Source organism: Archocentrus centrarchus, chromosome 14 (genome assembly GCF_007364275.1).
Source record: "Archocentrus centrarchus isolate MPI-CPG fArcCen1 chromosome 14, fArcCen1, whole genome shotgun sequence".
NCBI lineage: Eukaryota > Metazoa > Chordata > Actinopteri > Cichliformes > Cichlidae > Archocentrus > Archocentrus centrarchus.
The window spans coordinates 13,499,094-13,520,864 of record NC_044359.1 but is presented as its reverse complement, the minus strand read 5'-3'; the positions used below and the strand labels follow the sequence as shown (position 1 = coordinate 13,520,864).

Here is a 21,771-nt window from a genome sequence, read left to right as displayed (position 1 = left end):
GAAGTGTGGCATGCTCTAGCAAGAAAAGTGTGATGAATCAGAGCTTCTTTTAGCTGCAGATCTGTTTAAATCATATTTGTGCTTTTTCTTGCACAAAGGTTAGCGCTTTGTAAATGGTACGCTTATAGCCGTGAAATCATGGACTCTACCAGTGCCCAGTAAACTTGACCCAATAAATCATTTATTTATTTATTTTTATATAACTGAATAGTGAAATTGTATAAGAAGCAATGAATGATGAATTTATGTCGTCATTCGAGTTACACTAAAGAGAGAGAAAAAAAAACAAGCACTGAATGTTTCTTCTTATCTAAGATTTCAGTTACGTGTTGGATAAAGAACCTCAACATATGACATGCAAACATATGTTGACATGTTTTATTGAGGTACTAATAAAAGAACATGGATGATTTCTCACTTGATTCAGCAGAAGAAAAATATTCACCTCCTCGAGGGCCAAACTTAACAAATGCTACAGTGTGTTATTTCTTTGACAGCTGAGTCACGAATACTCATTAAATGCTTGGATTGATCCCTGTCGTGTTACTGATCCATCGGTAGTATTCTGAGACTCGGGTGTAGACGCCATACTTCCCATCTTTGGCGCACTCCTCCCCCCAGCTGACAATGCCTGTCAGGAACCAAGTTCCTTTGTAATTGGTGGCATGTGGCCCACCGCTGTCCCCCTGGCACGAGTCCTTCTGCTCATTTTCAAAGCCTGCACAGAACATAAATCGGGTGATATGGTCTCGGCTGCTCTGTTTACATCTGGTGCGGTCCACGTAGGGGATTTCCAACTTCTGGAGCTTGGTGGCCTCAGGGCCACGGAATCTTATCCGCCCCCATCCACTCACAAGGGAGCTGGCGGAGGCCCTCACAATGTTCTGTATAAACTCTTTGGGGCCCAGGCAGATGGGACGCCGCTCGTTGGACAGTTCCACTGGACTGGCAAGCTTCAGTAGTGCAATGTCATGGTTATATGGTGAATTCTTAAAATTGTATTTGTGGTGTGGATGCCGCTCAGCCACGTTATGGTCTCGCTCTGGACCTTCATCGCTGTTCACATCATGTTCACCTGAAAGCATGAGTTAAGATTAACATGTTTTCTAAGACAGTGTAAATTTCTGCACCAGGACCTGCGGGTGAGTCTAGTGACATCTGAAGTATAACTTGTGAAAAAATAGTAAACAAACATCATTTATGAAATATATTCAGCAGAGCAGTTAATTAATCATGAGCTCAAAAAAAAAAAAACTTGATCTCTAATACTTCACTGAGAATTGAGACTAAAGATTATTATCTTTACTCTAATAGAAAGATTCAATGGTATAGTATGCAAGCAGCTTTTGCTCTTCCTACCAACTCTGATGAAGAACGTTCGTTCAGTGCCATCAGTGTTCCACAGACAATGAGCAGCAGTGATGACCCATAAGTTAGTGAGCAGAGATCCTCCACAGAAGGGCAGCGCTCTGGGTAGGCTGGCTGAGTGGGACATCAAGGCCACCTGCAAACACAGGAAGGAAGACAAACCCAATGTTTCTGAATGTTCATGTTTTCTCACAGGAACCTGCAAGCAACCGACTTAAAAATGAACACTCAATGGCAGCACATGCTCTCCTTGTATGGTGCAGGCTTCAAACTTTGCTCTGCGTGTACACTTCTAATGCATCAAATGCAACTTTATTAGACACGGTGCTCAAGCTGAACACTAATTTTCTCTGGCTTCCTAAAGCTCTCTCCAGACTTACAGGAGAAGCCCCTTTTCCACCGCCGGTGTTCCGGTGCCGGTGTCTCGGTGCCGGTGTCGGTGCCCGTGCCGTCCCCAAAAGAACCGGCAAAAAGCTTAGGAACGGGCCCGCATTTCCACTGCGCTTGCGAACCGCTCCTTTACGTATGAGTGTGGCAGGTCCTCGTCTGGACACAGAAACCGCGGAGCGCAAACGTGGGAGAACACGCTCCCCTTTCTTGTGCTGCGAACACATTTTACGGTCCAAACCAAACTACTGCAGCATCTGTGTGCAGCACAGAGGTAAACACAGACAGAAAATACGAGCAAGGCGACAATTATCACTTTGCGTCCTTTTATCTGTGAGATGAACTGATGCAATGCAGCAAGTTCAGCCTTAAGACCCAACCTAATACACAGCCGTGAAAATCGCTTCACTTTTCTCATGTAATACACATGTAATATGGTAGAAAAATTTATGTTGAGACGGCAAAGTCACGCCCTTCTGCTGCTTTCGTCACGCGTTCTTGGTTCCAGACCAGCTAGCTTGTGGGGCCCGAGTTTGAACCCATTTTTCGGCCGAGCACCGAGTATGTTCATGGTGGAAAAAAATGCTGAACGGTTCATATACTGGCACCGGCACCGGAACCCCGTCGGTGGAAAAGCAGCTAGAGTCACAAAATTATAAATCAAGGATAACAAACTAGACATCTGTTTATTATCCAACAGTTCAACAGGCACCTGCTGCCTTAAAATTTTTTTCTAGCAAATGTTCATTACTTTAATGTAAAAAACAAACAAACAATCGGCCTACTTTCAAATCTGAGCACCTCCAGACTTGAAATACAAAAGTCTTTCTATTTAAACCATTGCACAGATCGACAAACATTTGCTGGCTATTTGCAGATTAGAGCTTATCTGCACTCACTTTACAGCTATCTGTAAAACCCTTGAGAACAACTTCAGTCAACTGAAACATTCATTATTCTTCAGTCTCTCTCCATTCCTTCTCTTTTCCTGCCTCAGTGGCCTGAAAATGCTGTGAAGAGAGACTGCAGGGTTCATGCAGTGTCAAACGTACTTGCACTGCTGGGATTTTTGTCCCATTTCACATCTGTTATCAGTTTGCCTTCACTGCATCCCCAGCTCTTCACTCTCCATCCCATACCACAGTACCTGCCAAGGTATCTCTCCAGGAATGGCCGTGTCACCTCCCACAATCCTCTGGTCATTGTTCTTATTAGCTGTGATGTTGGGGAGCATGGAGAAACCCCAGGAGGACATCTCCTCCTTCGTTGTTGCAGTTTCATTGACACTTCTCACATGTCGACTGCCAATGACAGCCTCCGCTGCAGAGTCCAGAGAGTCATTGAATAGGTTTGAATTGTTTGTGGGATGGTCGTGATAATCATAGTCTGATATGTCTTCATAATCATCCTGTGGGTTATTGTTGTATGAGGAGAAGTTTGATGATCTTGGCTCTAAGATGGACCTGGTGAGAGAACTGGAGGACAGGTTCATACGACCACAGCTGAACGGCTCTGGAGGGAAACAAAGGTGAAACAATGAGGAGGAGATTTAATTTTTGCTCTTTTTATGGAACTAAATTCTTTCAGATTTTTTTCTCAAATGCTGAGGTTGGTAAGCAAAAAAAAATTTTTTACACAGATTTACTGGATGCCTATTTCATATCTGTTCATCTTTAGCAAAGACGATGTTAGACTGGTTAGACAGACTGGTTAGACTATATTTAAGCAGCATGTCATAGATGAATGTGCTCACTGGTGAGCACATTCATCACTGAATGTTTTTTGTGCTTTTTTTACCTAGTGCAGTGTTTTTCAGCAGAGTGGTGATAGAAAAAAAACAACTTTTACTTACACAAAATTTTATTACTGAGGCTGCTGAAGTTTGTTCATAAAAAATGAGAGCTCTAAATGTTGCACCCCATCACTTCCACTGGAAGCACATTTGGAAAGGGCAACTTCAGGATAAATATGAAGAGGAATGATTACAGGAAGAACAATCATCACAAATATTCACATGAGGGCCAAGGTTATGATGGCTAATGAAAACTGAAATTGAAAAAACAGTTTGTTTAATTGAAATAAATAAAAACAATAATTAAAAGGAAACAACAATAACTAACTGAAAATTTATTTTGGTTTACAAAACTAACTAAAACGGACTGAAATATAAATAAAATGACCTTCGTTTTCATGTTTGTCAGTTTATTTAAAAGCTTTATTATGGATTGATAATTTTTTTCGACTCTGGCAGTTTTAGCTGGGAGCACCATACGGCACCTCACTGTGTGTGTGTGTGTGTGTGTGTGTGTGTGTGTGTGTGTGTGTGTGTGTGTGTGTGTGTGTGTGTGTGTGTGTGTGTGTTTGTGTGTGTGTGCGTGCTCACCACGTCAGTCTGCAAAATAATGGCAGCAGTAACAGTTGGGTAAAGTGGGAAAGTCCCATATGGGATTTCTTTGAGTGTGACAGTGACAGATAGAAGCGAGTGTCTTGTTGTGGATGATGGCAAAATGTGTGGAACACTTCTCAAGGGGAAAAAACCACATCAACCTCAAAGTCCACATGAGAAGCGCGCACAGGGGCCTACAGAAACTCCTCTGAACCCTGCGCAGTGCCTACTACATAGCCTAACATGCACCTCTCGAGAAATGCAACTACAAGTCGGGTCCACACAGCTCAGAACACTTCTGATTGGCCTGTTCAGCACAGTCGAATCCTCTGAATTTCCTGCTACTTTACGCTGCAGTTTTTTAATTTATCAGTGAGAAAATAACAATCAGGAATAATAATCAAAGGGATACTGCTGAAACTAATGGAATGGACATGAGGGAATGAACAAAGTGGGAAAAAAAACTAGAGAGACAAATATGTTTGCAGCCAAAAAATAAAGAAGGATGAAACAGGCGAGGACCAAGGAGGGGGAAAAAGTCCCAGCATTTTTTGTTTCTGTCAGTTGGCACCGCAGATAAACCAGCGGCACACGGCTAATTCAATTCTATTTTATTTATATCACACAAAATCACAACAAACAGTCGCCTCAGGACCACAGGGTGATTAACACACAGAATTCAGCTGCACAAGAATAAATGCTGGTGTCGTGCCAAAAAGTGGTCAAAAAGTGATTTCTGATGTTTCTGTGTTTTTTATGTGTGGTGTCTTTGCCTATATGTGTAAATAGACTGTTGTCAACAAGATTTATGAAATGCTTATATATATATATATATATATATATATATATATATATATATATATATATATATATAAATGAAAAAATGACCTGTTTGCTGCATTATTGTATCTACATTATAATCAACAGCAGGGCTGTTCTCACACCTGGCTCAAGTATACAACTCAGACAAAAAGCAACAAATTACTTCTTTCAAGTGTACAAAGTTTACTGTGAGAACAATCAGGGTAGCACGGTGGCGCGGTGGTTAGCACTCACAGTTAGAATACCATCTAAAAGGCCTGGGTTCGATTCCACTTTGGCCCCTCTGGGTACTCCAGTTTCCTCCCGCAGTCCAAAGACATGCACTTACTGAGGTTAGGTTAATTGGCCTACTGGTTACTCTAAATTGCCCATAGGTGTGGATGTTGTCTGTCTCAGGTTAGCAAAATGTACAGGGTGTACCCTGCCTCTCACCCTATGTCAGCTGGGATAGGATCCAGCCCCCCCCCCCTCCATGACCCTGAACAGGATAAGTGGAAGTGAATGGATGGATGCATTATAATCAATCCAGTCTTTTTGGCCACTTAAAATGTCTTTATAGAGTTGTGATATTTGTTGCATTTTCTGCTGCCCTCTTAGCCAGACCACTCTTTAAAAAGTTTTTACCCTGATAAATAAAGAATATATAAAAGTAATTTTGCCAAAAAGTGAATGCAGCTTCTACCTTGTGACAGGAATGTTGTTTCTGGCTCAAAATGACTTAATATTATTAATGAGAGATATGTTTGACACATGTTTCACAGATTATAGGCCAAAAAAAAAAATCATTTACAGCAGTTTAAATACAGCCAGTAATTTTTTGGCAAATACAGGAAATCCCTTTTTGGCAGAAGATCACTTTTTGGCTTGACACCAGCAATGACATCGGCCAATTACATAGGTTGCGTACAGAAGCCCCAAAGGCCAAACATCTCCATTATGCTCTTGTCTGTTCAAAAAGGACATTTGTCCAAAAGTCTTGTGGTTTGTTCAGATGCAGCTTTGCAAACTTACGCCATGCTGTCATGTTCTTTTTAGAGGCTTCCAAATAAGCCGCACTTATATTTCTTCTTCTTTTTTTTTTTTAACACTTATCACAGTCTTTTTCTAATTATACTGTCACAAACGCAAACATTTAAAATGCGCTTATCTCCAACCTTAAACTCTGCTAACATTAGCCTGCTTCTTAAACCAGGCAAAGACCCCACATTCCCATCCAGCTACAGGCCAATCTCTCTCATTAATGTAGATCTTAAAATAATTTGCAAAGCCCTTGCCAAAAGATTAGAAAGTATTACTCCATTTATTGTACATCCAGATCAAACAGGCTTTATCAAGGGTCGGCACTCAGCCAATAATACACGTTGACTGATAAATATAATAGACTATTGTTCTATTAACAAATTAGAGACGACAATCGTGTCTTTAGATGCAGAGAAGGCATTTGATCGGGTAAATTGGAAATTCTTACTAGCAGTTCTGCAAAAATTTGGATTCGGTTCATCCTTTATAAACTGGATCAGAACACTACACAGCTCTCCGAATGCGCGTGTTAGGACAAATGATCTCATTTCACAAAGTTTCAGTCTGCAGAGGGGCACTAGGCAGGGCTGCCCACTCTCTCCCTCTCTTTTTGTAATTTTCATTGAGCCGCTAGCAGCAGCAATCCGTCAAAATGTAAATATTAAAGGGATTCAAACTGAAAATATGGACCATAAACTTAGCCTTTATGCTGATGATGTATTACTTTTCCTTGGGAATTCACAAGGCTCTCTTTTGAAGACTATCACACTGATAGATAAGTTCTCATCTATATCTGATTACTCTATCAATTGGAGTAAATCAACAGTTTTGCCTCTGAATTGTAATTTCCAGAGAACCTCTAGGACCCCACTAAAGTCAGGAAATATTAGATATTTAGGCATAAATTTTTCCGCCAGGCTCTCAGACTTGGTACGATTAAATCATATCCCCTTATTAAAAACAATAGAGGATGATCTCACACGTTGGAACAGTTTACCTATATCACTCATGGGGAGAGTTGCTGCCATTAAAATGATAGTTTTACCAAAAATTAATTATCTATTTTCATTGATCCCTAATAAACCTACTCTTCCTTGGTTTAAGTCACTAGATTCAAACATCTCAAAATTTTTATGGAAAAACAAACCGTCAAGAATAAGCTTAAAAACTTTACAAACGCCAAAACACAGTGGAGGTCTAGAATTACCAAACTTTTATTACTATTTCTTAAGCAGTAGATTGCAGTATATTTCAAAGTGGATCAAATCCAATTCATTAGACAACCCATGGCTGGATCTAGAACAGGCGTTTTGTGAAAAAATAAAAATCTCAGATTTACCTTTCATTAGTTCCAGTATTAAACATCATAACTGCTATAAAGTCCTTAGTATAAATACCTCTCTGACAGCCTGGTGGGAATTTTTAAAAATAACTAAGTCTTCACTCATCCCCTGTAAACTAACACCCATTTGGAACAATCCAGATATTTGTCAGAAAAAGAAAATGCTGAATTTTCCGTTATGGCGTGATAAGGGTATAAATAACTTAGAACATATTATCCAAGATGGAAATTTTATCACGTTCCAAGAACTTATATCAAAATATAGAATTGGCAACGGTAGATTTCTGGAATATCAACAAGTTAAGTCCGTCCTACAGGGAAGATTTAACCTTAATCAATTGAATCTAGAAATGCCTACTTGGGTAACAGAATTTCTTAACCTCTGTACCCCAAAATTGTTATCAAAATTATATAAATTATTAATAAAAACTGATGATTCAGTTTCCCTCCCAATTGCAAAATGGGAGCGTGATCTTTCTGTCAACCTGGATCAAAATTTATGGACAGAAATATGTTTAAATATCTTCAAAATGACTAAAAGACCCCAAATACAACTTGTACAATATAAGATTCTCCATAGAACATACTACACTGGACAAAGTATGTTCCAAATGGGCCTTACACACTCAAACATATGCACCCACTGTACAAGCAATTCAGAGGATAATCATCTACACCAGTCATACTCATCTCACGGCCCGCGGGCCAAATCCGGCCCGTGATTGGCTGGTGACCGGCCCGCGGCCATTTCTTGTAATTGCTCAAAATTAAAATAATTTTCCCTTTTATTGTGTAACAAATGCTGAATAATTCCCCCTTGTGTTCACAAAGTGAACTGTCTGTAAGACAGAATCATTAGTTTGTACACGGCCCTTTAGGTCCTAATGATTTGGGCCTTTAAGGTAGTGAACAGTTTGCGCAGGTCAAGAATCACTGCTGATCTGCGAGGAAAAGACGTGTCCTTAAATGAATATCTTGGCAAAAAATGAGTGAGGTTAGTAAGCGGAGAAAAGTTGACGTCGAAAACAGACAGTTTAATAACAAATGGACAGATGATTTTGCATTCATTTTGCCACCTCATGCCAACGCAAAACCGTTGTGTTTAATTTGCCAAAAGACAGTTGCTGTATGCAAAGTTGCTAACATTAAGCGGCATTACGAGTCAAAACATGCTAGCTTCAGTGCAGCTTTCCCGGTTGGTAGCATTGCACGAAAAGACAAGACTGAGGCCTTAAAGTTGTCTTATGCTACCACATCAACAATCTTGACGACTTCCACTACTGCTGCTGAAAAAGCCACCGCTGCTTCACTGCGTGTAACCTGGGAGCTGGCTAAAAAGGGCAAGCCATTTGTGGACGCTGAGCTTGTGAAAGTGTGCACTTTGGGAATCGTGGAGGAGTTGTTTGCCGGTGACAAACACAAAGATGACATCGTTAACCGCGTGAAGCAGGTTCAGCTTTCGGATTCAACGGCGGCACGGAGACTAGAAACTTTGTATGAGGACAGTTTTTCTACTTTACTTGCTGAACTGAAGTGTGTGGATTACATGTCAATAGCTATGGACGAGTCTACAGATGCAACAGACACTGCACAGCTGTCCGTGTTTGTGAGATATTTTAACGGGGAGCTTTTCAAAGAGGAGCTGCTGTGCCTTTTGCCCATCAAGAGCAATGCAACAGGTGAGGCCATGTACAATTCTATGAAAAGTTTCTTTGATAAGAATTCTCTGGAGCTGGATAAAATCAACCTCCTTGTAACTGACGGTGGGCCATCTATGATAGGACGAGAGAGGGGCTTAGCATCACGTCTCATAGCGGACCACCCCACAGTTAGTTCACTACACTGCATCATTCACCAGACGGTGTTGTGTGCCAAACTGTCTGGTGAAATGAAAGGAGTGATGGACACAGTGATCAAAATTGTAAATCACATTCGCTCAACTTCAAGTTTACAGCACCGGCTTTTCAAAATGCTACTACAGGAGCAAGAAGCTCAATATTCAGACCTACTACAGCACAATGATGTCAGATGGCTGAGCAGGGGGCGAGTCCTACAGCGCTTCTTTGCACTGCGCAAAGAAATCACAGAATTTCTTTCCGGTCAAAAAACAAAGAAAGCAGATGAGTTCTCTCAGTTTATGCAAGATCAGGAATCTGTGGCTCTGGTTGCATTTCTGTGTGATATCACTAATCACTTGAACCATCTTAACCTGCAGCTCCAAGGTGGGGATTCGAATGTGGGAGAGCTCTTTGAAAAAGTGAGCGCTTTTCAGACAACCTTGGGCGTATTCGTGACGGACATAGAGGGGAAAAAACTTCACTTCCCTACCCTGCGTGATGTTCCTACAAATGGGATTGTGCTGTCACGAATGGTAGCACTGTTGAAAAATCTGTCAGAGAACTTCAGATCGCGGTTTCACAACTTCAAAATCCCACAGCAACTGCTACTGTTTGTGCGCAACCCGTTCGCCGTTGCTGTCACCGGGAGCTGCCCAGCAGAGGCAAAAAACGCTGTGCCTGCTATCAGTGAGGGCGCTTTCCAGCTGGAACTGGTCCAGATGCAGGCTAATGATGTCCTAAAAGCCAAGTTCAGAGAGGAGAGACTGTGTGAATTTTGGGCACACTCTGTTCATCAGTATCCGAACTCTAAAAGACTCGCTATATACATTTTGACAATGTTCGGATCCACTTACATATGCGAGTCGGGGTTTTCAGTGATGAATCTAATTAAGGACAAAAAGCGCAATAGACTCACCGACTCACATCTCAACCAGTGCTTGCATATTGCCTTGACCTCTCAGAAACCAAACTTCAGTAAGCTCTCAAAGGAAATGAGATGTGTTACCTCACATTAAGCATGTAGTCAGTAACTAATAGTATGTGATGCATGAAGAGGTTAAAACATAAACATCTGATTACATACCTGTGCTGTCTGTTCCAAACTTTAAAATAACTGAAATATAGTAAAGCAGTTTTTTTTTTAATTGTATTTCTGAACTATTCCAACATTTGGTGGCTTGCACTGTGCAGTTATGTGTTTAATATATTTTATAAACAGCTTTCACACCAAAAGAGCTGAAATATGTTCATTCTATGCCTAAGAACTGTTAATAATCATTTTCATTTTTGAATTTGTCCAATATTTGCCTGCATAATAGGAAACGTTCCAGCTATGCTGTTCAAGATGGTTCAAAATATATCTTGCTGAATTGCAGTGGAGCTAATAAAATGCATCAAAATATGAGCACAAGCTATCAGTCTTTTTTAAAGTTTGCTCATTTTATATGAATGTAGTTTAATGGCTGGCCCTCGGCCACTTCTCATTTTCCAAATGTGGCCCTCGGCTAGATCAAGTTGAGTATCCCTGATCTACACGCTCTGTGGTCTTGTGTACCAGTTCAGAGATTTTGGCAGAGGATTTGTGAAGATCTATCCACATGGTTTAGCTGTCGTATCCCAACTTCCCCCAGACTATGCATCTTAGGTGATGTCAGTGAATTAATTATGGAGTTAAATATATCACACATAGTTCTTACTGCCTTGTGCATCGCTAAGAAGATGATCCTCATGAACTGGAAGACAAAAAATAAACTATGTATTACTCAGTACAGAAATTTATTAGTAGATCATGTTAGTTTAGAGAGAATGTCTGCTTCTTCTAAAAACAAATTGGAGGAATTTGACTCTCTTTGGTTCCCACTGCTCAGCTCCATTACTTAGTGGGGGTGGTGGGCTGCGGGCTCTGCTCCTGATGTGCTTTGTGGGGGGGTGGGTGAGGACTCCGGGGGCCTAGGTAGCTGGTAGCCTCCTGAGGCTGGGGTCCTGGGGCGACCTTCTGGTGATGTCTGTGTGCCTGTCCTGGTTGATGGTGGTGGGGGCTTGGATGGTGCTGCCTTCGGTCCTGGGGTGTGGGAGGGGTGCTTGGGGGGGTGGTGCCGGCCCTCGGTCGGTTGGCTGGTCTTCCCTGTATGGCTTGGGGGCTGGGGTCTGGGGCCCCGGCACGGGGGATGCGCCGGCTCCCGGTGGGCCCCCCCTGGCGCGGGGGGGGGCCTCTGCTGTCCCGGCCGCGCCGCCGGGTGGGGTGGGTTGGCCTGACGTCGGGATGTCCGGTCTACGCGTTTGGGGCCCTGGGGTGCCTGCATTGCAGGGGGGTGGGGGGGGATATGGGGCCGCGGTGGGGTGGTTGGGGGGGACTGGGCACTGCATTTCCATGCCCAGGCCAGTATGTCCTGTCGCCTGTTTGTGTCTATTGTTGAGTGAATGGGCATCTAGGGGGAGCGGGCCGCCCTCTGCAGTGGGGGCGAGGGCGCCAACCTCGGGTGCTGCAGTGCTCCGGGATGCTGTCACCGCGGCCCCGGGCTCACCTCCCCCTGCCCTGTGCTGGGGTGTGGGAGGTCGGAGTGCCTATTGAGCCAGCGGACAGCTGGCTCTCTTCTTCCAGGATTCTTCCTGGTCATATGCCCCGCCTTCAGAGGGTGGGTAGCTATGGATGAATGTGTGTCTTTGTGTATTTGTCACCGTCTCCGTGAGTATGGGTGGGTGAGTGAATGTGTATGTATGGCATATCTGTGTGTGGGTAAGTATGTATGGGCATGTATGAGTATCTGTGTATAAATGTGTACACGGGTGTCTGGGTGTGTTTGTATGTATGGCTGGACCTGGGTCTGGGCCTTGTGCCTTGCCTCCTGGCCGCTCCTTGCTGGTTGCCTCCTCCCCCCTACCCCCCTGGGCTGGGGGTGCCTCGGGGTTCCTGGGTGGGGCTGGATGTTCTGGCGTGGGTGCTGGCCTTTCCCCCTTGGGGGTGCGGTGCGGGGCTGCATTGGCTTCTTCGGCGTGGGGGGGGGGCTCTGTGGAGGGTCGGGCGGTCCTTGGGTGCCGTGGGCCCGGGGGCCCTGCCGCCGGCCAGTGCAGGGGGCTGGCCGCTGGGGGGGGGCTGGCTTCTCATCGCCTTGGGTTCCCTGGAGCCCTCGCTCCTCGACTGGGGGGGCTCCGTCTGAGACCACCCTCCCCCGTCTGCTGGGGTAGGTGTGCGGTTGTCTTTGGACTGAGGGGCCGGGGGTCTTCCTGGCTCTTGGTGGGCTGCTGGTGGCCTGGGTTTCCGGGGGCTTTCCATACCTGCCTCTGGCTTCTGATGGGTGGAGCTGCAGCGTTTTGCCCTCATTGGTAAGTACGTTCCATGACACAGACACAAACATGACACAGACACAAACGCCCACTCAATCACAACTCAACAAAATTGTTGGTGTGCGTAACATGCTTTGTTAGTTTTGTTTTTCACACACAAATTTATTTTTGCAAGTATTGATAGTATTTTTTTTATATGTTAAAGTGATGAACTATCTGATTAATAGACTTGTGCTCTTTCCCCCTTTTTTTTTGCTCCCTTTCTCTCTCCCTTTTTCTTCTCTTTATTTTCCTCTTCTTCAGCCTGTCAGCTCTGGCTGTTACATAGTATGTGGAAAAATAACTCAGATAAATAAAATAAAGGGTTAAAACATCAACAAGAAGAGCCTATTGAGAACCTATAGAGCTCATCTTGAAATAGCAAATATGTTTGGCACAACAACGCATTCAGATCACAGTTCTGCTTGCAAGATCTACCAGACATGACAGGCTTAAAAAAAAAAAAAAAAAAAAAAAAATGCTAATTGAGGCCTGTAGAGTCTGACATCTGGAAGATTTTGCTGGGACATCCACTCTTGGAAAGATTTGCAACTGTCTTGCATATTTTCCACTTGTGAATAATCTTTCTTACTGTAGAATGATGGACTTCAAATTGTTAGGAAATTACCTCATGAGCCTTCACAGAGGGACAGCAGCAATCTCTTCTCTAAGATTATTGCTGATATCTTTCCTCGTTAGCATTGTGTTACATATAGTGCTTATGTATATGTGTATAGTGTTTTTCTATTTTATTTTATTTTATTTTATTCCCCGTCGTGGGATCATTAAAGTTTTATCTTATCTTATCTTATTGCCTGTGGACACAGTAAGCGTGTCATTATTTTTCACACACTGCCTCTGTATTTTGGCTTAATTTTTGTCAACGAAAAAATGACAGTGTAACATGTCATTTGTTGTCTATTTCCAGTTGTATTTACCTAATATTAAGATGCGCTAAGGACAAGATTATTTTTATTATATCCTCATACATAAAACCTTAGAATTTTACCATGACTGTATTTTGAAGTCAGAATGAAATATAGGAAAATACAAAAAGTTATTAGGATCTGAAATGGTGATGGAAAAGGTACAATTTTCTAATTAAAATTATGCTGAAACTGGATTTCCTCCTTTTGTGCAGACTGCAGTTACTTTTTCAGAAAGCACCTTTTCGGGAACAAAGGCTCTGCTGTAACCACTGTGCTGTATGCAGTGTGTGGGTTGTCATTTTATTTTACCTGTTGGTTCACAGCTCTTCTTGTCTGACCCAAGTCTGTAACCACCTGCGCACCGGCACATAGCCTGATCAGCCTTCATTACACAGAAATGAGAACATCCACCATTGTTGACTAAACACTGCTTGGTCACTTCTGGAAAAACACAGGAAAATGAAATGAGCTTTCTTTATATATATAAACGTTTATGGCGTAATCACAGATGTTCATGTAGCCAATGTAAGTTATTCAGAGCCTCACCAATCTCACAGTTTTTGCCACTGAAGTTTGGTTTGCACCAGCAAACATAACTGCTGATTCCATCTTCACACACCCCTCCATTCTGGCAGGGGGGGGGGCTACACTGGTCACCATCTACACATGAACACAAAACATGCACACACTGCAGGTTTAGAGATGACTGTATGCTATAAATTCTGAGTAATCATGTGAACTCGTCCTTTGTCTTACCAATATAGCCCGCCCAGAACTCCATCTGAAAAATAAACATAAACATTACAGGGGCCGTTCACCCAAAATCAATGGGACTGGTGTTTAATGCAGCAGCTGTCTACTCAAGCTGAACACTTACTATTACAAATCTCCCAATCAAACACACACTCATACATCACTTTTATCTATGCTTAAGCACATTTTCTAACATCCACGTGCACACGCTTCAGTGAATAATAACTCAGATTTGGATAGTGCTTTTAGAAAACCCAAGGATGCTTTAAAAAAGAGTATAAATAAACAAACATATATAAATGGACATATCGGGGCAAATTTGTGTTCAGTATCTTGCCTAAGGATACTTCAACATGGGGAGCTGGGAGATCGATCCACCAACCTTCCAATAAGCAGACAACCCCTGTAGTTGCCCACTTATGGAGATATCAGCAGTCAAGATGTTGGCCTGCTCTTGAATGAGAATGTTTACATCCTGTCATGGTGCCACAAGTGCCGGCCTCTTAACACTGGTAGATGCGTATGATTGGTGAGTTTATAATTCATTAGAAACAAACACTTCAGGTACAAACCAAGTTTTGCAATCATGCACACTTCATTCAAGCAGGGAAGTGGGCTGTGTGTGTGTGTGTGTGTGTGTGTGTGTGTGTGTGTGTGTGTGTGTGTGTGTGTGTGTGTGTGTGTGTGTGTGACTTACAGTTTTCTCATCATTCTCGAACACCTCTCTGGCCTCCTCCATGGAGCAAATTTCTTCTATACATTCCCGCTCCAGGTTACCTTGTTTAAGTTCTTCAAAAGGAGTGTTGAATCTGCGCTTACGATGCAGAACCTTATGTGCCGTCTGCTGAGACACAAACACAGCTCCTGAAATGGTAATAAAATGCAATGGAGAAATGTCTTTTAACATAATTCTTCAGAACTATTTATAAAGTCTGCTTTCAAGGCTATGTATAAAGCCTATAAAAACTTAATATACAATTTAGCAGCAAACAGTAAAACTAATATTCTTCATAGACTGTATATAAAAGATGGACAGCTACCAGGACTAAAAGTGAAACCCATACAGAACGCCTTAAATCTGCTTTCTTTCTAACAGCTGATGGGGAGTGATTTGTTACAAGCATGCTGAGTCAGATTTCAGTCAGATCCACTTTTAACTCATCACGTTTGGTTCCAAAACACCAAAATGGTGACAAAATACTCAGCTAGAGGCTCAAAAATTGACAAGTTAACTATGCCCTGTCCATCTTTTATGTACAGTCCATGGTATTCCTCTGAAAATATTATTGATGTTCTGACCTCTCAAGAGACCCTGCTGTGATGCCATCATCATAAATCTTAACTTTGACCTGAGTTAATCATTTAATTAAGTCAACCAAAGAACTAATATTCTCTGCAGCTTTACATCCACATCTGCTAACCTACACTGGCAGCTAGACCTCACTCAGTGGTCCAGCTATCATCTCTGCCTTTCCAGCACAAGATACTGACATCAACAGAATATGCCAGATCTATATCCTAAGCCTGTGGATGGACAGAAACAAACTGGGTTATGATAAGGACTGGTCTGAGTAATCGCAAACATTTTAAAATTGATCGATAGCACAGGCACTTACAAATCTTTACAGATGCAGGGGAATAAAAAGATTATTGAGCAGAATATAACTTTAGGATTTGAGGTTAGTAACCAGGCGGTAAAAAGAAATTCGATGTTCAGCAGCTTAGCCACCGGCCTTTTCCTATATTTTGTCTAGCTCTGAACTTTGCTGAACTCTGCCTCCAGCCACCTTAGTCAATACCTGCTCTGTGGTTGTTTTACCTGTGTTTTCTTCTGTGATCTCAGAAACCACTCCATAGATCTCCAACAACAAACCAGCAAAGCAAACCAGTACACAGACTCTGGCCATCTTGTCGTAGTCAGTTGACTGTCTGACTTTGACACTAGTCCCAAAGCCTTATCCACTGCTCCAAAGTACAGCAACACACTGTTTACTCACCTGTTTGTTCGTGGTGCATGTGTATGTGCCTGTTTGTGGTCGTTTTTTCACATTTGTGTGTGTATGAGTTATGTTTGAGGGAAGGAAGTGGAGAAATGCTTAATGTATAATGCAAGAAAAGATAAGTATCACATAAAAGAATAAACTAAGGCGATTTTATTTGACACGTCAGACTGAAATTGAGCAACATCAAATATTGACTGCTGATGGGACAGTACAGTTTGGACATTAGTGTGTGTGTGTGTGTGTGTGTGTGTGTGTGTGTGTGTGTGTGTGTGTGTGTGTGTGTGTGTGTGTGTGTGTGTGTGTGTGTGTGTGTGTGTGTGTGTGTGTTTGTGTGTGTGGACATTACCAGCTGTTGTTTATCATGATGAGTCTTTTCTGATAAGCAGCTTTTGCAGCAAGGCTTATGTGAGGTTCCAAATGGGGTGAATGCAGACACACACGCACATGTACAAAAACATACACCCACAAGTTTGTACTTCTACATTTCGGTGTAGGTTTGTAATGAGGGTTCAGGTCACTGAGCAACGAGTTGGTGCTGTTGGTCAAGTAACTGAACCCAAAGTTGCTCTCAAAGGCAAGTGAGCACCTTGCATTTCAGCACTGCCCCCATTGGTGTGTGAGTGCGCATTAGAGACATTTTTAGAACTGATAAGGCTAAAAGATGCTACACTATATTGCCAAAAGTATTCACTCACCTATCCAAATTATTGATGGGTGAAATCACTCACTCAGTCGTGAAATTTACTCACTATTAAATATTCTGCAGTCAACTATTGTGGTATTATGGTATTATAACAAAGTAGAAGCAATTGGGAATGACAGCTACTCAGCCACAAATTAGTAGGCCGTGTAAAATGTAAATGTAAAATGAGTGGGGTCAATGGATGCTGAGAAGCATAGAGCAAAGAAGTCGCCAACTTTCTGCAGTCATAATTCCTCACTAAAGACCTCCAAACTTCATGTGGCCTTCAGATTAGCTCAAGAACAGTATGTAGAGAGCTTCATGGAATGGGTTTCCAACAGCTGCATCCAAGCCTTACATCACCAAGTGCAATGCAAAGTGTCAGATGCAGTAGTGTAAAACACGCCACCACTGGACTTTAGAGCAGTGCAGACGTGTTCTTTGGAGTGACGAATCACGCTTCTCCATCTGGCAATCTGATGGATGAGTGTGGGTTTGGTGGTTGCCAGGAGAAAGATATTTGACTGCACTGTGCCAAGTGTAAAGTTTGGTGGATGGGGGATTATGATGTGGGGCTGTTTTTCAGGAGTTGGGCTCAGTTGTGCTCAGCTCCGGGCAGCACGGTGGCGCAGTGGTTAGCACTGCTGCCTCACAGATAGAATACCATGGGTTACCTGGGTTCGATTCCACCTCTCTCTGTGTGGAGTTTGCATGTTCTCCCCGTGCTTGCGTGGGTTTCCTCCGGGTACTCTGGTTTCCTCCCACATTCCAAAGACATGCACTTACTGGGGTTAGGTTCATTGGCTACACTAAATTGCCCATAGGTGTGAATGTGCGTGTGAAAGGTTGTTCATCTCTCTGTGTTGGCCCTGTGACAGGCTGGCGACCTGTTCAGGGTATACCCTGCCTCTCGCCCTATGACAGCTGGGATAGGCTCCAGCCCCCCCGCGACTCTGAACAGGATAAGTGGAAGCGAATGGATGGATGGATGGGCTCAGCTCCTTAGTTCCAGTGAAAGGAACTCTTAATGCTTCAGCATATCAAGACATTTTGGACAATTTCACGCTCCCAACTTTGTGGGAACAGTTTGGGGATGTCCCCTTCCTGGCCTGCACAGAGTCCTGACGTCAACCCAAAAGAACACCTTTGGGATGAATTAGAGAGACTGTGACTGTGAGCCAGGCCTTGTTGTCCAACATCAGTGTCTGACCTCACAAATGCGCTTCTGGAAGAATGGTCATAAATTCCCATAAACACACTCCTACACCCTGTGGAAAGCCTTCCCAGAAGAGCTGAAGCTGTTATAGCTGCAAAGGTTGGGCCGACATCATATTAAACCCTATTGAATAAGAATGAGATGTCACTCAAGTTCATATGTGTGTGAGGGCAGATGAACGAATACTTTAGGCAATATACTGTAGTGAATATAAATTTCCTGTATTATAGCCTCTAGCTTTTGACCATAACCATTATAACTACAGTTGTCGTGAGAAGTTTACATCCCCTCATAATGGGCATAATCATCATGGTAATTTTGAGCTTTTAATGATTCCTTTGAACTGATCTTTTTCCAGGGTGGAATGATTGTTCAGCATGCATCTTTAATGACTTTAAAAAAACAAGAATTGGGTGAACAAATATGAATTTATTTTGGATTTTCTCTAATCCACACAGTGTCAAAAGTATACATACAGGCTCAAATGCAGTATATACACGCTGACTAAACAAGCTGCACCTCAACCACTCTTCTTGGCGGAACTGGAAGAGTTAATTTGAATTGGTTTTAAGCATAGTCCACAGATGTGGTGACACATCTGAATAACTTGTACTTATGTACAATTGTTTGAACTAATGATCTTGGAATCTGCAGTTGTTTAGAAATGTTTAGAAATGCGCGCGCGCACACACACACACAGACACACACACAGACACACACACACACAGACACACACACACACACACACACACACACACACACACACACACACACACACACACACACACACACACGCGCGCGCGCGCGTGCATTGCTTATGCAAGCATATTTCAATCCTTATCGCCACTGGAGCTGACAAATTTTCTGCGTTGGAAAAGTTAATCAAAATGTAACAGGTTGTAGATTGTAGTCGTCTTGGGATGCAGCTATTTTAAGTACTTCCTCAAACCAATAGTAATTAGTGCGATGATGATAGTAATTATAAGTTTGAAAATAAAACAGAGTCCTCTACAGGCTGTAGATGTTTCCTCAGGTTTGACCTGAAGTTTCCAGTCTAATGTTAGAGCCCTTTTCTATGGAAGCCAATAACAGGTGTGTATGTTTCGTTTTTTTTCTTCGTTTTTAGTTTTTTTGTATTGGTATAACAAAGGTTGTTTGTTCAAGAAAACAAATGTTTGTTTAATTCTTTGTTTATTAGAATTCATCAGGAGTGCATTGCACTAAGGATGTAAACTAGCTCCACTGAAATCCATCCATCCATCCATCCATCCATTCCCCACAAGTGTAGGGATAACATGCAAATGCCCCACAGAATGGCCAACACATGAACCCAGAACTTTTTTGTGTGTGTGCTGTCTGGAAAAATTGCAAAAGAAGACATTCCTGCACAACATAAAGATGTAAATATACAGAATAAATGTTGAATGAATACAAAAAAAGAACATCCAATGCCAACATTCGATTAGTAATTGTCATTTAATTACATACTTTTCTCAGTAACTGACTGGCAGGGATAACAATAGCATTATACTTTAATTTCTTAAAAACAGTCACTGGCATATAATATTGTACATGTAAGCAGGGAAATCCCCTGAAAGCCATTCAGATACAGCAGAAGAGGAAGAAGTGTTAACAGAAACTCGTCAGCTTGTGCTGGAACTCGCTCACTGCACTAAATAATGTGAGATCTTTGAGCTCAGTATTAAGTATCGAAGGCTGTTTGATTAGATTCTGAGTTGCACAGAGTTTGACTGCTGATAAATCACAGTGACTGACAGCTAGGTCAGCTGGCCTTGAACCAGCAGCTCCTCAGCAACAGCACTGAAGATGGCTTAAATTAAGTGAGCGAGGGTTGCAACCCTCTTTTTGCTGTCAGTCATACATTAATCTCACTCACAAACGAGATATTAGAGCATAAAATGTGAAGGAGGATTTCACAATTAGCAGGTTCACTACCCCTTTGGAAGCAATTATGATTAGATCGCCGCCTGCTGATTGGTGTCCTGGGAACAGATTTTATAGCTCAGCAGATGAGGAGGGGGTTACTAGCATCAAGCATTTCAGATGAGCAGTGAGAGAAAAAGTGGGTTGAAAGCAGGAAAATCATATTACTGACAGTGTTTCTAATCTTATCTGGGATCTGTTTTGTTACATCACAGGACATCACCTTATTCAAATATCTCACATTGTTTTTTGCAAGTTGATACATGAGCTGAGATCTTGACTGAACAGTTAACTGCAAAATTTGAATTAAACTATTTTCAGCATAGGTAACTAGTTATTTTATACATAGAGAAGTGAGATTAAGGGACAGGGAAAACAGTTATGGGACATTTGTGAAATCAGTGTTTCTGGTTAACAGAGCTTCTTTCTGTAATTTCATCTTGGAGGTTTCTAGGTTTGGTTTCCATGCTCCGGATGCAGGCATGAGCTCCAATCATTTCCCTCCTTTATTCACGTCACCCTTTCTCCGGTCAGTACAGAAGTGCCCCCTCTGCTTCCCATTAAAATCATTCAGCTGTGTTGCCATTAGTGAGTCATGAGGTCATTGCCGTTCCCTCAACAACACTGAGTGGTGTACAGCTGATCCCAGACATGTGCACAGTGCACAGGAATTATGACTGAGAGGTAGTGAGAATATATTGACTAATATACCTGTCTCCAGGTACAGTCTTCACGCTGCAGCCAGATGTTTGTCCTACATGTAAACACACTGAAGCTAATGACATCAACATTTTTCAGAGGTTACTTAATTCAAGCGCCTTGTAGAAACCTGGTATTTAAAACACTAATGGGTATCAGTCATTTCTCATTTCCATATGTTTGCTTCGAAGTACCAGCACTTATGAACCATACAAATTACACCATAAATCACACATTATAACTTGTTGCTGTGTTATGTATGCACATATGCACGCGTTACCTTTCTGTGTGTGAAATCTCCATTTCTGGGAGCATTTTATGAAAGTGGATTTGACTGATGGGAAAAGGAGTAGACTTATGTGCCACTTTTCTGTTCTAATAGAGCAGCTGGTCCCAGATCAGTAATCCTCCAAGGGCAGGATCTTACAGAGGGACAGCTGTGCTTTGGTCTGTTGGCTTAGAGTCAAAAAGCCACCATGACGATGTTACATCCCCATTATACAAACTCGTCATAGGAGACCATGTCAGAAACGCTGTGAGAAGTACTAACAGCATGGACATAGTACAGTGAGAGGTCATGCTGGGATAAAAAGCTTCAATAAGACGCAGTGCCATTATTTCTCCGATTGCAGGACATTTCACTGAAGCAAATCCTTCTATTCATGACATTCAGTGAATGCAATGAGTTGAAGGGAATTTGGGAAAGAAATGGCTCAAAAAAAAAAAAGACTCCCTGAATATACAGACTTGAATCATTATGGCCCAAGGATGCAGGTTTTATTTTCTGGATAGGCTGGAGCGTATCCCAGAGGCAGGGTACACTCTGGACAGGTCGCCAATCTGTTGCAGGGCTGACATAGAGAGACAGACAGCCATTCATGCTCACATTCACACTTACAGCCAATTTAATGGGAGGAAGCCAGAGTGCCCAGAAAGAACCCACACAGACACAGGGAGAACATGAAATCCACACAGAAAGGCCCCAGAATGGATTCAAACCCAGAACCTACTTGCAGTGAGGTGATAGTGTTAATCGCCACACCACCGTGCTGCCCTTT

The 21,771-nt window shown here is 42.4% G+C and overlaps 1 protein-coding gene across 2 annotated transcripts; it reads right to left on the bottom strand.

Annotated features, from left to right (window-relative positions):
• Positions 1-201: 201 nt before the first annotated feature.
• Positions 202-16,116, bottom strand: f9b (coagulation factor IXb). 2 transcript variants are annotated; one of them, XM_030746514.1, is made up of 8 exons: positions 15,989-16,116; positions 14,867-15,033; positions 14,173-14,197; positions 13,963-14,076; positions 13,726-13,854; positions 2,903-3,267; positions 1,360-1,504; positions 202-1,075 (listed from the first exon to the last, which is right to left on the bottom strand). In XM_030746514.1, the coding sequence occupies exons 1-8, from the start codon at positions 16,074-16,076 to the stop codon at positions 516-518; spliced, it is 1,593 nt and encodes a 530-aa protein (XP_030602374.1). In that variant the 5' UTR covers positions 16,077-16,116; the 3' UTR covers positions 202-515. The 2 variants fall into 2 exon arrangements, with proteins under 2 accessions (XP_030602374.1, XP_030602373.1); XM_030746513.1 differs by having other exon boundaries at positions 205-1,075; positions 13,726-13,857.
• Positions 16,117-21,771: the final 5,655 nt, after the last annotated feature.

Bases quoted from the DNA above. Each gene is read 5' to 3' on its own strand.
- f9b (XM_030746513.1), bottom strand. From the start codon at position 16,076: ATGGCCAGAGTCTGTGTACTGGTTTGCTTTGCTGGTTTGTTGTTGGAG. The intron at 3,268-13,725 runs GTAAAATAAAAT...GTTTCCCTCCAG, and splicing joins GAAGAGCTGTGAACCAACAG to AGCCGTTCAGCTGTGGTCGT. The intron at 1,076-1,359 runs GTAGGAAGAGCA...TCATGCTTTCAG, and splicing joins AACGTTCTTCATCAGAGTTG to GTGAACATGATGTGAACAGC.